The sequence below is a fragment of the Puntigrus tetrazona genome, chromosome 2 (genome assembly GCF_018831695.1).
Source record: "Puntigrus tetrazona isolate hp1 chromosome 2, ASM1883169v1, whole genome shotgun sequence".
Classification (NCBI taxonomy): Eukaryota; Metazoa; Chordata; class Actinopteri; order Cypriniformes; family Cyprinidae; genus Puntigrus; species Puntigrus tetrazona.
The window spans coordinates 21,896,093-21,911,871 of record NC_056700.1 but is presented as its reverse complement, the minus strand read 5'-3'; the positions used below and the strand labels follow the sequence as shown (position 1 = coordinate 21,911,871).

The window sequence follows — 15,779 nt, the reverse complement described above, 5'->3', positions numbered from 1 at the left end:
AAAAAAAAAAAAAAAGCTCTCTGTAGGCAATACAGTTCATAGTTGGTTCATGGGATTAGTAAATTTACTCAAAGATGGTAAATCCAGTCTTTACAGTGATGTTTTGCTTTGAATTGTTCACTGTTGTGTACTTGTCAGTTCCTTGTAAGAATATTCATTTTATAAGAACAGCAGGTGTTTTGTGTATGGTTAATTTATTTTACATGTGCTTTACATGTCATAATTTATAAGACTGATCACATGGAGAAATGCTCTTTGTATTTAATATAATTCATATACAAAAACATGGGAATACATAAGACATTTTTTTTTAAATATTTCTCATTGCATGAAAGTAAATCTTACAGCCAGAAACAGATGTTTGGAGAACATTTGAAAAGAAATGTTAATCTTTTACCCAGCCAACCTATTCCACCCTTAAATATTGGTTTATTTTTTTTTTTATTTTTAAAGTGAACCTTGAACCAGACTACATGTAACATGCAAAAGATAAATATCAGTATCAAGAATTCTTAGATTAGTGCAGGAATTCTCACAGGCAAGAGTTTGAGTGCGATGAGATACAAGCATTTACTCTGGGTAGGTCAGGCCTAGTGTAGAGAGAGTCGAGGGTTAATAATGGAAACCATTTCAATACTTAATATCTATGTGATTTGGAAATATGTTTTCAAGATGAAAAGCAGCTGTTGGTGATGACTTTTTAAAAGCGATCATTATGCAGAATTGTAGGGTTTTTGTATATTTCTCCATGTTGAGAATTGATGAAAAAAGAACTCATGAATTTTCATAACTTGTTTATTTTCTGCTGTTGAGCATCAACTCACCTTTCTCAATTTGTGGCAGGTCTCACCTCCTTCTGCGACCTGCGGTCACTGAAAAAGATTGGACAAGGTCAAAGGTGACAAAAGCAAGACATATACTGACAAACCTGTTTACCACTGATCTGGTGTATGAATCTTGTTCTCTAAAATTACGTATTTACCTGCAACAGGCACTGAGCCTTCACTCTCCCCAGCAGTGTTTTTTGCAGTTACGACAATGTAACCACTGTTGAAATTGGTGACAGAGCAGAGGAGCTGTGAGGTCATGCAGAGTTTTGTTCTACCAGAGGATGTAACCCCATACACGGTGTAATTCGTGGCAAATAGAGACTCGCTCCATGCCACTACCCCCGAAGATGCAGAGAACGTCACACTTAGAGGAGCACAAGGTACTAGGGGAAGGAAACATACGAACGGTTGAGTTATGGATGTTTTTGCATTTTATGCATCACCTATAGAAGATAGTTGTGTGGTGACTGAACATTGTGCACCTGTGGTTCCAGTGACTGCAGTGGACTTGTCGCTTGTGGCGGCAGAGTTCCTCGCACTGATGGTTGCGCTGTAGGTGGAGCTACAAGGGAGAGGCACCTCAAAGAATGTGCGACTTGTCCAATAGGAGGCAAGGTCAAAGAGAGTTTGGTTGTTCCCCTGAATGCTGCCCGTGAGTGCCAGGAGGTATTCTGAATTAGGACATTTCACAGTGCACCAAGACGCCCTCAAGATCTGAGTATCATTTACTACTGTACGAGGGACAACCTTCAATCCAGCTGGAGGGCAGGGAGCTGAAGGAAAGAGGTGAACAAGACTTGAAACCTGCTTTCCAAGTGAGGATCCAAAAGAAGTAGAACCAAAATGTCATGAATATCTGATTTCAGAATGGATTTGTCAGCATGCAACGCATGGATGGAGAAATCTTACTGATTTACTAAACTGCATTTAAACTGTAAAATTGTAAGTTCCTGTAGCTTTCTATTAACCCTGAAGACACAGAGAAAGCTACAGGTACTTGTTAGGGTTTCATGGTTGGTATAAACCAATATTTCATTCTTTTCTTCTAGAGGTCCTTTTTCATGTTATATCTTCTTTGTAGACACATTGTTAATGCAATTAGCTACTAACCAAATTGACAGCCACTTGCCGAAACTTACTTTTAGCTCTTCTTGTGGATGATCTTTATCAGTACAACCCTACGAAAGTGAACTAGATCTGTTCTCTACACCTTCATTTTCAAGCAAATTGATATGTGGTTCTTTTTTCAAACAAGTACAGAAAACATGCTGATATATTTAATCAAATGTTGTTCTCAAACAGACTCCGCTCCAAAAACAATAGTTTGAAAAGCCCTTGGCTGACATGTCAAATACCAGCAGATCATAAAGCACATGATTGTTGTACCTGCTCCCTTAGTTTGCGTTTCACTCGAACTGTTGCATAAGCCACTAGTTGCCTGCACTGTAAAGTTGTACACGGTGCCACACACTAAGCCCTCCAGAACACAGGACGTGTTGGTGGTTTCACAGTAGATTGTTGCGCCCGTTTCTGACTGTGCAAGTCCCTTGTAGGACACTGTCCCTGTGCATCCCACCCAGGACAAGGAGGCACTACTACTGTTCCCACACTTCATGGTTGTAGTTAAGTTGACTGGCTGACATGGCACTGCAGAACAAACACATAATTATTTACGGAATGTATTATTTTTTGATCACGGAAGTTAAAGGAAAATAATGTGTGTCCTCTTACCTGTTTGGAAGGTGACGTTAGCACTGGGCAAGCTGGTGCAGTTCTCGTTACTGGCTAAAACAGATACTTGATAGGTGTTGCTGCAACGCAGATTGGTTAGCGTGCAGTTATTGTTCGAGGTATTGCACGTCTTCAAGTCTCCATTTCTGCCAACTGCAGTAAGCAGGTAGGACTGTGCCACATATGATGGGGTCCATGACACAAACACACCCTTCGACTGACAGTCTACATTGGCCTGTACTGATGAGGGCTGACAGGGTGCTGCAGATGATCAAAGGAAGACATGAGAATAACCTGAATATTAATGTTGCGAAAGCAAATCTAACTAGGATAAATCTGTAGATCAGAGGTTTCAACTTGGATTTCCAGTTGTATTAGAGCAGTTTTGAACTAAACTCCAGAGGAAGGTTGCTCTCCATGAGCGGGATTGTGCAACCCTGATCTGTAGTGTGCAGCTACAATTATTTAAATTATTATTTCCTGAGGGCCACAGCTCTGCACAGTTTAACTCCAGCTCTAAATTATATCTGTTTGGAAGTTTCTAGTGATCCTAAAGTTCTTGATTAGCTGAATCAGGTGTGTTTGATTAGGGTTGGAGCAAAACTGCAGAGCTGTGGCCCTCCAGTAATTGAGTTTGAGACGAATGATATAAAGGGATACTTATTTTGGATGGGAATGGCATGATATAAATGGTTGTACCGGTTCTGATCTTGTAGGTTGGGCTGCGGAGGCTGCTGTTTTTGTTGGATGAAGCAGCTACGATGATGGTGTACTCCTTGTCACACTGCACATTGGTTAGGTTGCAAGAAGAAGCAGAGCTATTGCAGGAAAGGAGGGAATGGTTTTGATCCTCTGCTGTGGCAAAGTACAGAGAATTTCCACTCCGAGCTTTCTGCCATTGTACCATGATAACAGAACTGTGGCATTCAGCCACCACCATGATGGACGACAAGGCACAAGGTGCTGGAGAGAGAGATTTTTACATACTTTAAGACTGATATACATTTAGTCACAAATAAAGATGTCTACCACAGGTGTACTTACCGGTCTCCAGCTGGAAGCTGCTGCTGGGCGGGCTTGTGCAAGCAGCATTTGAAGCAGTGACATAGAAGGTATAACTCCTTCCACAGCCTAGGTCAGGTACATTACAAGTGGAGTTTGAGCTGATACATGTGGAATTGTAACTGTCGCCTACAGCCAGCACTGCGTAAGACTCTGCGCCATTAGCTACATCCCATGAAACCCGTGCAGAGTTAGTGACACAGTCCACAGTACCGTTGACCCTCTGTGGAATACATGGAGCTGCAAAGAAAAGAGATCAGACATGAATTGCGTCGGGTAGATATAGAAATCTGTTGAAATCTGATTGAGAATGTATTATGGTGATTCTTGTGTTAGTGTCCAACCTGAAGCGATGGAAAGGTTACTGCTCGCTTGACTCTGACAGCTGCCTCTCAGTGCCACCACAGTGAGGTTGAATCTCTCTCCACAGGGCAGATGGGTGATGGAGCACTGTGTGTTTGTACTGTTGCATGAGAAAATCGCTCCTGTGCTCTCAGATTCAAGTTCAACTATGAACTGGCTGGCATCCGTTGTTGGGTTCCAACTCACCAGCGCAGACCCTGAATCACACTGAACAATAGCAGACATGTTCTGAGGGGGACATGGGGCTGTGAAAAAAAAGGAATCAAGATGTTATTGAAGGGTGGGGCTAAGGTAAGCCAGCATAGCAACAATGGTGTGCTCCTTGCCGCAGTGCTACATCATATTAGCATGCTCACTCATTTAAATTTTTTTAATCTCCCCGACAAATTCCTGGTCATATTTTACCTCACAAATAAGAATAACATTTTTTAGGAAATTACATTAAATGACATTTTCAAAACTTTTGCATGGCATTATTTTATTAGAATTTCTATAAAAATTGATGTACAAAAATTCTTGTTCACATAATGAGATGTTTTACTTTAAAGTGATTCTTAAATTTTTCTTTTCTCGTTTCCCTTACTAGATTATTAAGCCATTTTAAAACATTTAACAATAAAATATAAATACTTAACCATGTAATAATAATATAATAATTACAATAATACTAATATAGGTTTTTGGAGATGTTCTAAATTGCTCAGAAAATAACTCTAAAACAGTATCATATTAATGCAAAAAGTGGGCTTTACTTCTAAATATGTTAAATATGTTTGTAAAAACATGGGGAAACATGATTCAAAAATTTAAATAAATTTAATTGGTGGGCAAAGTTTAAAGCAATTGAATATGTTTAAAAAGGTTGCCATTTATCTAAATATTTCATTTTATTTACCTTTATGTCCGAGGGGGCAATGGAAAATTATAAAAAAAATTAATTACAACTGCTGTTGGTGATAGAAACCTTCAGTAAAATATATATACAACAAAATATTGTCCTTCAAATATATATGGTCCTTTTCTACATTTTAAGGGTAATTAAGTGTTCAGATCTCTTATTATGTAATTACCAGATTCAAGATAAGACCAATGAGTTTTAGATAGGTCTAAAAGATTAAATACCAAGACATACAAGTCTTCACTTGATAAAGTAATTAAAATCTTCACACACACACACACACACCTGTCTGCACTTGAGACGTAGTGCTCTTCACACCTCCACATTCATGAACCAGGGAGTAGACAGACACATTATAAATCTGACCACACTGCAGTTTCTGTAGATCACAGGAGGCAGCGGTGGTGTTACAAGAGTAGGAACGACCATCATTAGACACGGCCACAGCCATGTAAGACTCGGTCCTGTTTGCTTGCACCCACGACACAGACACAACACCGCCACCGCTGATGTCGCAATGCAAAGATGTCTGAACGTTGCTAGGTGCACATGGAGCTGAAAGAGAAGAAGAACAGAAACCATTTTAATAAGCAATTTTTGGTACAACAGATCAGAATATCCCACACAACGGATCAGATACCGGATCAAATCTGAGCTTCTTCTGTGATCAGTTGCACAAAGGAATCAGCAGACTCACCTGACTTCAGAATGAGCTGTGCCTTGCTATTGTCACATACTCCATCTAAGGCAATGATGGTAATGTTATAGCACTGGCTGCAGTGCATGCCAGTTAAAGTACAACTGTAGTCGGAGCTGGAGCAGTTGATGCGATGTCCATCAGAACCAATAGCCTGGACTGTGTGACTCCTGACGTTATTACCAAGTTCCCAACTTACAACAGCAGAGTTAGCGTCACAGTTGAGCTGGGCGCTAACATTCTGTGGCCTACAGGACACTGAAGTGAAGTCACAAAATAACACATTAAGTACTTGAAACTTACTACCAACGGCAGTAAAACTGATCTTTTCAGTCATTTTGTAAACCACATTTCTGTGTAATTGTATTGCTATCAATTTAATTAAACATTAATACATCTTTTCTTTTATTACACACTGTCTAAATATGTTTTGTTCAGCAAGGATGCATTAATTTGATAAAAAATGCAGAAAACCTTTCTAATGTTTCGAATGAAATTATATTTCACATAAATGCAGTTCTTTTGGACTTTGTTTTCGTCAAATGACCATAAGAAAAAAATAGTTGCTAATCAGATTTCTGACAGAAAGGCTAAAATAAAGCCAGCTTTGTTATGAAAGGAATAAATTGCATTTCAAAATAAATTAAGGTATTTTAAATTGTAATAATATTTCACAATATTATGATTTTACTGTATTTTTTATCAAATAAATGCAGCCTTAGTGACTCTAAGACACTTCTTTCAAAAGCATAAAATACTGTCCCTAAACTGTAAACATGCATTTATTTTGGAAGTGTTTTTTAGTTTTTCAGGTACCTGTCCTCAGAACAACAGCTTGACTCGGTGCAGTGTTGCAGGTCCCGTCAGTGGCGCTGACAGCAAAACTATAGTTCATCCCACAGAGCAGATCTGAAAATACACACGCTGTTCCGGTGCTGTTACACACTGAAGCGTAGCCACCACTAGTCTGAGCAACCGCAGCATAGGAAATGGCCCCTGCGCTTGGGTCCCAGGACACGGATACAGCTTGAGTCGTACAGTTCACACTGCTCTGCACGTGAGTAGGTACACACGGCACTGCAAAGAAACAAGGTTGGAGAAAGACTTCATTAAATAACATAACTCTTAAGTATTGAAGTGTGCATATAATTCAGAATAATGTTCTTTCCAAATATTCAATAATTATAAGAAGAGTTGATCCACAAAAACAGATAACTCTGTTTCAACAATTCTCTGAAATCTGTTTTTCATTGTGCATTCAAGTTCATCTCAATCGAACTGCAAACAATCCCATTAACACAAAAAAGATCATCTTTAAAAACTATTTGAAATGTAATTAATTTTTCTAACTGTCAATCATTTTGATTAAGATTATAAAATATTAATAAAAATGATAAAAAAAAAACACCACAAAATCAGGCTTGATTAGCACCACTTTTTAGTTTGAGATTTCTAAGGATTAAATCATTCTGAGATATAAAATCATAAGATGTTTTTTATATCAAATCTTCACGTGACTATGATAGGAAACCCTGGCATCCAAAAATGCTTTGGAAAAAATAATGCATGTACATAAACCCAACTAGGAAATTTGAAAAAAGCATGTGTCCTAAACTCATATTAGTGTCTCATATTTTAAAGCAGTGCAATCTGAGAGAAAAATCTATCAAATCTGTATGCGTGTGAAAAAAATAACGTAATTCCCTTTGTAATTGTAACTGTAATTTACTTACACATTCAGTAACTGTAACGAATTACACTTGCGTTTACTTTGTAATTAAATGACATAATTCCATTACACGTAACCAGTTACTCCTCAACAGTCTGTATTTGCATGCTTAATTCAATTGTAATGAATCTTTTTTTTCAAACTGATATAAAAGCAGAGAGCAGAGGATATGAAACTGAAGACTGTACCGGTGTTTATTTGAAAGATGGAGCTTGAAGCGTTGCATTGTTGGTTTACTGCGATAACGCTGACATTGTACGAGGAGCTGCAACGCAGTGTTTGCAGCCTGCACTCCTGCGCAGTCGTGTTACAGCCAATGACTGGACCCTCAGGTCCCTTAGCAACCACCAGGTAAGACGCCGCCCCGCGGCTGATGTTCCACCATATATTTATAAAGTTAAACATACAGTCCAGCTGAGATATGACATTCTGTGGAACACATGGAACTAGAGGAAAACAGAACAGGAAAAGCGTCTGAGATCAGCGATATTGGTCATTCCCAACAGACTGTATGAAGAGTCGCCGTCATTGTTTCTGTATTACCTGATGACAAGTAAGCAGGCGAACTCTGTACACTTCTGCATTTCCTGTTGATTGCTCTGACCGTGATCTGGTACTGTTGACCGCAGAGCAGCTCTGAGAAGAAGCCGCTGGTAATGTTGGTACTGAATGCCAGCGTGTTACCGGCTCCATTCACTGCTACCACCTCGTATGTCTCGGCTCCAGCACTGGAAGCCCAGCTCAGAGAGCCCACCCCTGTGCCACAGTCCAGGACGGGCGTCAGAGCTTGAGGAACACATGGGTCTAAAGTACCAGAAAACAGCACGCCATTATAGGTGTGTTTGAGCAAAAAAGGATGGAAAAATGTGAGGGTATCTTATCTATATTCAATTTTAAAATCAAAGGAATAAATTAGATTTTACAATATATTCAAATAAAAAGCAGTTATTTTAAATAGTAAAAAAATATTTGACATATTTTACTGCTTTCGCTGTATTCTGAATCAAGTAAATGCAGTCTTGGTGAGAATAATAATTCTTTACATTAAAAAACAAAATTAAAATTATATATATATATATGCAATGATTAATAATGTCTTCTGTACTGTGTGTATGCAAATGCAATATATATTTACAAAATATTCACATGTATATATTTGTATTCATATTTGTTTTATATAAAAATATATTTAATATATAAACATAACATTTTTATTTAATATATAGATGCATGTGTGTTTATATATACATATTACATATACACAGTACACACACACACACATATATAAACAAATATTTGATTGATGGTTTTCACGATATACTAATATATATTAGTGTTGTCAGAAGATTAATCGCATCCAAAATAAAAAGTTTATGTATTTGTGCACCCAGATGATACGCCTTATGTTTTCAAAAGTGACAGTGAGTGCCATTTGGTTATCTAATGCAATTTTCTGCCACATTTTCACTGTCAAAGATAAAGTGTACCAACAGTTTCAATTTTATTATAAATCAGCTTCACTGATTCGTCGGATCAGAATTAATTACATTTTGTCAGATTAAGTGAGATCATTCTGATCAAAGTAATTCTAAATTTATCGAGGCAGAAAGATGGTGCCACTCTTTGATCAAATACTATCAACTTGTTAACCCTCTCCACGGCGCCACCCAGTGCATTTAGTTATAACTGCTTATGACGGAGTCCCAGTATTTGCGGCCTGCAAATCAACACATGGTAAAATTCGAAAGTGTTTTATTGCTTGGATAACAATTAGAGACCGAATATTCAAATATTGGATTATTCGTGCACACCCTTACTTTAGAGTTCCTGGTCTTACCCATGTGTATGATGGTGCTGTTGCTGCGTGCGCTCGTGCAGCGGCTGTCATTGGCAGTGACCGTAACGTTATAGGTTTCACCGCACTGCAGGTCCTCCCAGGTGCAGTTGGTTCCGTTAGTAACACACAGGTGTGCGAGTCCATTCATGCCCACTGCTGTGGCAGTGTACGTGACCGCCCCATCGCTTGGGCCCCAGCTGACAGAACCCACCTGGTTCTCACACTCCAAATAAGTCACGAGATTAAGAGGCGTGCAGGGCGCTGGATCACAACACACAGTGCAAAAGTAAATCAACTCATTACCATTCACGCTCAAATAACAGATCGGAACGAACGGTTTACAGTGATTTTTGTTCAGTGCACGGCCGATTTACGCATCATTTCAGAGACATACCCAGTCTGAAAACCGCAGGGGCGCTCAGCGGCGTGTCGCAGTACTCGTTCTGCGCTTGGACAGACACGTTGTAGCTTTGTCCGCAGAGCAGGGACACAGACAGGTTAGTGGAAGTAGTGTTAAAGTCTACAAAGTATCCAAGACTCCCCGTTGCCATCACAATGTAGAATGACGCCCCTTTGGATTTTGACCAATCGAGCGCCACCGTCTCGCTGTCGCATGACATGCGAGCAGTCACGTTTTCTGGTTTGCAAGGGTCTGGAAAAGTGCGGGGGGGTTATTACATTGTAGCATTATATGAAGTTATTTTGTAATTTAAAAAGTAAAAATGTAACAGATTAGCAATAAATATAAACATACAAACATGTTGTTATTAATAATGTTATTATATAATTAATAATGACGATGATTAAAGTAGTAATTGTAAAAATATAAAAGTATTAACCATAAAAAATTTAAGTATTATTCCATATAACAATGATAATAATTCTAAAACACTTAGGGCACAGGGAGGAAGAAGGAGTGAGATATAATACTATAACTAACTAATAAAAATATATATCAACTATATCAATATACTATTATATCTGTAATAGTGCTGTCAATTGATTCATCATGATTAATTACATCCAAAATGAATGTTTTTTTTTACAAACATAGGCATGTTTAAGGAAAACATATGTTTAGACATTAAATATTAAACATGCTTACATATTAAATAGTTATATATAAGTAATATAATGATATAATATATAAATATATGAATGTATATACATGTAAATACTTAAAAAAAATGTGTGTGTGTTTATATTTATATTATGTAAACAAAAACATAATTTGACACCAGTAATCTGTGCTAATATTAATATCTGTAATAATGATTATTAATAACAATACAATAAAAACACCTACAACAATTATTATTAATAGTAATAATAACAATGAATTATTTACACTGCCCTCTTAAATGCCCTAGAAAAGTGGGGTTTTGGTCAATATTGGTATGAATCCTTTTTAATCTGTAATTATTCTGTACTGATAAGGGGCAACAAAAATATTACATAAACAGTTTATACATAGAAAATACTTAAATTTACTTATTACTCCAAGCCTCCTGGAGGATTGCCCAAAGATGATTCACACTGGGACAAGTTTAAAGCAGTAACCAGGCATTACAGCTGGCAATGGGGCATGTAGCCTATATATTGCCATTATTATGTATTTAAACTGAAAATTATTATTGCTGGTTTTCAATGATAATGTCAACTTACATTAATGTATTTGCACCAAAAAATTATAAGAGTTTTTGCTCATATCATCCCAAACTACACTTTGCCAAGGGTGTTTCCAAGCTTTTGAAGGGCAGTGTATATGCTATTATTAATAATAATAGTTAAGCAATTAATAATTAATTATAAAGTATTTATTAAAAAAACCTTAATATTCAAATTTAATTTATTATTGTTGTTGTTTTTATTACTATCAATAAAATACAACTGTTATTAAATACAATTTTATTAGTAGTAATGCTAGTAGCAGAAGTAATAATAATGATAGCAATAATTCTCTGATTATCTGAATATATTTTTTGTACCTGTAGTGAGGTATGCGGGTGCGCTGACGTCACTTTTGCACTGGCCTTTGTGGGCGGTCACAGTAAATGTAAAGGTCTCTCCACAGCCCAGAGTAGAGAAGGAACAAACGGAGTTGGTGGAGTTACAAAGCTGGTATCCTCCTGCTGCGTTGGTGGCTCGGGCGATGTAATAATCCACTTCTTCTCTCACATCCCAAGACATCACAGACATTTTGTTACCGCACAGTTTACTGACGACTGCCTGCAGCGGTACGCAGGGTCCTGCAAGGAAAGGTCGTACCCTGATTAGTGCGCTTCATCGTTGAACAATTTCTACACATAACGCTTTGTGAACTCACTGGACTGGAAGGTGACATTGGTGGGGGCGGTGCTTTGGCACTGCTGGTTTGTAGCGCTTAAGGTGACGTTAAATTTCTGTCCACACTGCAGGGAGGAGATGTTACAGTTGTTCTGACTGGTTGAGCAGGACACTGTTTGACCTCCTGAACCCAAAATGGTCACAGAGTAATTGTCCGCCCCTGCAATGGCGCTCCAGGACACTAGAACTGAATCTGTACAGCAGTCCGTCACGGCAGACACACTGGTGGACAGACATGGTGCTGAAAAACACAGAAACAGCATATTTAATAACTATGATGAATGCTTTTTGATAGCGCATGCACCTCTGGTCAAAAGTATGGCATAATTGAACTTTTTATTTAGGTGATGGCAAAGCAGTATTCTTATCTTATTTTCGGATTATTCAGAAATCATTTCACTAAGCAGATTTGGTGATGAATTGTTAATAATGGTTCTTAATAAATGTACACTAAAATTCAGTACGTTGGATAAGATTCATGTAATAATAATAATAATAACAATTCAGTTCAGAAATGATGTATTAAATTGATCAAAGTAGTAGAAATTTCCATTTCAAAGAAATAATGCTTATTGAAAAAGCAGAAAAAGCACCAAATCAGTATATTAAGATGATTTTTCAAGGAGTAATATTGCTGAAAATGAAAATGAATTGCTTTTTAAATTATGTTACAATGGAAAACCTGCAGAACATGTGGAAAAAAAGAGCATAGGACCGCAGATCAGTACTTTTATCAGTAATGTATATAGTCCTTTAACAGAGTTATATATAATATGATATCTTAATGCGTTCTAAATTACGCATGCTTAAATAATGTAGACAAAAATAAGACCAGAAACATTGTCATTCTTGTTTGATTTAGACTTCAGCCTTTGGTACTAGTAATTTGAACTGAATTGTATTTTATACGGACCTGAGGTCATGTTGACCCTGATGCTGTCAGAGCTGTTGAACACCTCGCCAATGGCACGGACTCTAACATAGTACACTGTTCCACAGGTGAGACCGGGTACACTGCAGTACGTATTATTTGTCTGACAGGAAGTGGAATGACCATTTATGCCTTCTAGGAATGCAACGTATCTCACTGCCAACTGGCTAGGCTCCCAGGAGACAGCAGCACTGAGGGTGGCGCAGGTTAAGCTAGCTTTGACATTCTGAGGAGGACAGGGTTCTGGAATGACACGAAATAAATGACGCTGATTCAAGACAAGCAATCATGCATTTGGAATAAAAAAAAAGAAGAGTAAATAATGACAGAATTTTAATTTTGAATATTCCTTTAAAACCAGTGGTCACATCACATGACTGACCGGTTTTGATAGGATCGGAGGTTAAGGTGCCAGTGCAGACATTGTTGCGAGCCGTCACACTGACGTTGTAGATCTGGCCACAATCCAGGTGTGGGAAGGTGCAGCTCGTGTTAGAGGTCTCACAGGTCACTGTCAGGCCCTCGGGGGTTACTGCCTTTGCTGTAAAGTTGGTGCCGGCTTTAGTGACATTCCAGGAGAACACAGCGGTGGAGGGACTGTACTGTACTGCCAGGTTCTGGGGAGAACACGGGCCTGTAATGGTAGGGTAATAATTCAATGTACATATGTACAAGATGCATATTTTATCCCAAAAAAATACTTTTTTTTTGCACATTTCTCAATTAAATCGCTAAGGTGTTCTAAATATGTTTTTAAAATGTTGCTTTAATTGCATTTCATTTACAGGTAAGTAAAGTGAACACAAAAAAATAGTAGAACCTTCAAAAAGTTATATATAGTATTCAGCTATGTATGATGATGTATGACGAATATATGTGCATTTGTGTGTATGCATGTGTGTATATCTATCACACACATACACAGTATATCATTCGATATATATATATATATATATATATATATATATATATATATATATATATATATATATATATATATATATATATATATATATATATATTGGATTCATTAATCTAATAAGAAATTGTAGATATATTCAGTCAGTTTTTTTTTTTTTTTCTGTTGTTGTTTGTTTGGTACTCATAATCGCACATAGTATGACACCTTAAATATAACGATTAAAGAATTAAAAATAGTAATCATTTTATTATAGCATTTTATTTCGTTTTCTTTTAAATAAACAAAACCATAAAAATAGTATTAAAGAGCTAGTTCACCCAAAAATGAAAATATTATGTTTATCTGCTTACCCTCAACACATCCAAGATGTAAGTGGCTTTTTTCGGTAGTACACAAAGATTTTTAACTCAAACCTTATTCACAACATCCAGCACATGGATATATACGTGCCTGATGTTCTGAATGAGCTCAGGATAGTTGGAGATTTTGGTGTATCAGAAAAAAATATAAATACTGTTTCGTTTTTTGCACAGACCAATCGTTTCATGTCTTAACACCACAGCGTATCTCCACGAGCCACAGGGTTTCATCTGGTTTCATCTGTGTATGTGCTTTTTTGGAAAGTTTGGTACCCATTGATTTCCATTATATGACTGACAGACTGCAACGATTTGAGTTAAAAATCTTTGTTTGTGTTCTACTGTAAAAACAAAGTCACCTTCATCTTGGATGCCCTGGGTGTAAGTAGATAAATATAACAGTTTCATTTTTGAAAATGAACTAAGCTTTTAAATAAAAAATGTATTTAAAAATATATATTTTATAGTGCACTTAAAAACTGTAATAGTAATACTGACATTTTGTTTCTCTGTCTCTCACTTTCTCTTTTATATAATTTTTTAAAACATTTCTAACCTAAAATCAAAAAACTTTTATTTTGACAAATATACTGCTGGTGCCAAAAGAAGAACGTTGGTGAAAAAACTGCCTAGCCTATATTTTTGATATTATATGCTTTTATTTTGTATTTTGTTTTATTTTTTATTTTATATTTTTATTTTATTAAAGTGTTACAGTTAAAGTTATATATAGAGAGTGAATGGAGCGATCTAGTTCAGTCAAGCAAAAGTTGGCAAAACCAAATCACTTATAAACCCTGCGTGACAGTCTCAGCTAAGAACTTAAATCGCAAGCAGATCAGATTCACTAGGCCTCACCTGTGATCAGGGAACCAGTCATCTGTGCACTGCCATTGCATGTGTATCCCAAACTCTGCACTCTCACTGTATACTCATTGCCACACTGCAGGTTGCGCAGGTCACAGTATGTGCCGTTGGATGTGCAGCAAACCTTGTTGTTCACCGGTGCCAAGGCAGAAACTGCGTATCCCTGAGCACCTGCAGCATACTGCCATGACACAGTGGCTGTACCCAGCTGACAATCAAACACTGCCCTGATGGAGCCGACTGCACAGGGAACTATGAGTAAAAACATATTCCAAACATAGTGATTAGTTCACGAGAGATTGTCTATAGGAAAAAAGGCTACAGAATGAAAAATACAGAGTGTATAGACAAAAATATGCTTGTGTGTGTGTTTCTGTGTACCTGAGTTAGTGTTCATAGTAGCACTAGGAGGGCTGCTGCACAGATTGTTTGACGCCGTCACATTGACATGGTAGAGCTGACCACACCTGAGTCCTGTCACGTTACACTGTGAGCCTGTAGACTGGCAGCTAGAGGACAGTCCACTGCTGTCCTGCAAAGTGGCTGTGTAATACTGTCCTCCTGTGCTAGGTGTCCATGATACAACTAAAGCATTTGTGACACAATTCACTGTGGGCAGGACATTACTTGGGGTGCAGGGCACTAGAACACAAGAAACGAGGTAAAACCCAATTCAGTGTCTTACTTTTACAGTTATTTTTATGAAACTTTACTGAAAAAAAACATGATATGAAATATGAAACAAACCTGCTTGAACTTGAACAGGAGCACTGTTCGCACTGCAGCAGTTGCTACTTTTTGCCTTCACTGTAATCGTGTAAGACTCTCCACAGGTCAAATTGGACAGGTTACAGGAAGTGGATGGTGAGGTGCAGTTAGTTGAAAGGCCACTGGCACTGCTGGCTGTCACTGTGTAAAACTCCGCCCCTTGGCTGCTCCCCCAGGTTACCGTTGCTATGTTGCTGCTGCAGCTCACGCTGGCCGACACATTTTGTGGTACGCAAGGAGCTGGGGAAACAATAGAAAGACAAATGAGTACATGATTGGTCTGTTACTACACAAAAATGTTCGGCTTGAATACTAGATAAGTTTCTTTTAGAGTTTTTTTTTTTACAAAAAAACAACCGGATATTGTCATCTGAACAAGTATCATGTGTCAATGACAAGATCAACAACACTTCAGACACACGTAAGCTCTTCAGATCAT

General features: G+C 37.6%; 1 protein-coding gene across 1 annotated transcript; it reads right to left on the bottom strand.

Moving 5' to 3' along the window:
* Positions 1 to 202: 202 nt before the first annotated feature.
* On the bottom strand, positions 203 to 15,196 carry fndc7rs1 (fibronectin type III domain containing 7, related sequence 1). The gene is made up of 23 exons (XM_043222546.1): positions 15,183 to 15,196; positions 14,954 to 15,138; positions 14,564 to 14,812; positions 12,807 to 13,058; positions 12,407 to 12,667; positions 11,474 to 11,734; positions 11,136 to 11,396; positions 9,542 to 9,799; positions 9,148 to 9,408; positions 7,854 to 8,114; positions 7,499 to 7,756; positions 6,398 to 6,658; positions 5,582 to 5,839; positions 5,170 to 5,439; positions 3,968 to 4,231; positions 3,606 to 3,863; positions 3,261 to 3,524; positions 2,562 to 2,822; positions 2,217 to 2,477; positions 1,313 to 1,603; positions 983 to 1,213; positions 825 to 872; positions 203 to 590 (listed from the first exon to the last, which is right to left on the bottom strand). The coding sequence occupies exons 1-22, from the start codon at positions 15,194 to 15,196 to the stop codon at positions 847 to 849; spliced, it is 5,166 nt and encodes a 1,721-aa protein (XP_043078481.1). The 3' UTR covers positions 203 to 590; positions 825 to 846.
* Between the last annotated feature and the right edge of the window lie 583 nt (positions 15,197 to 15,779).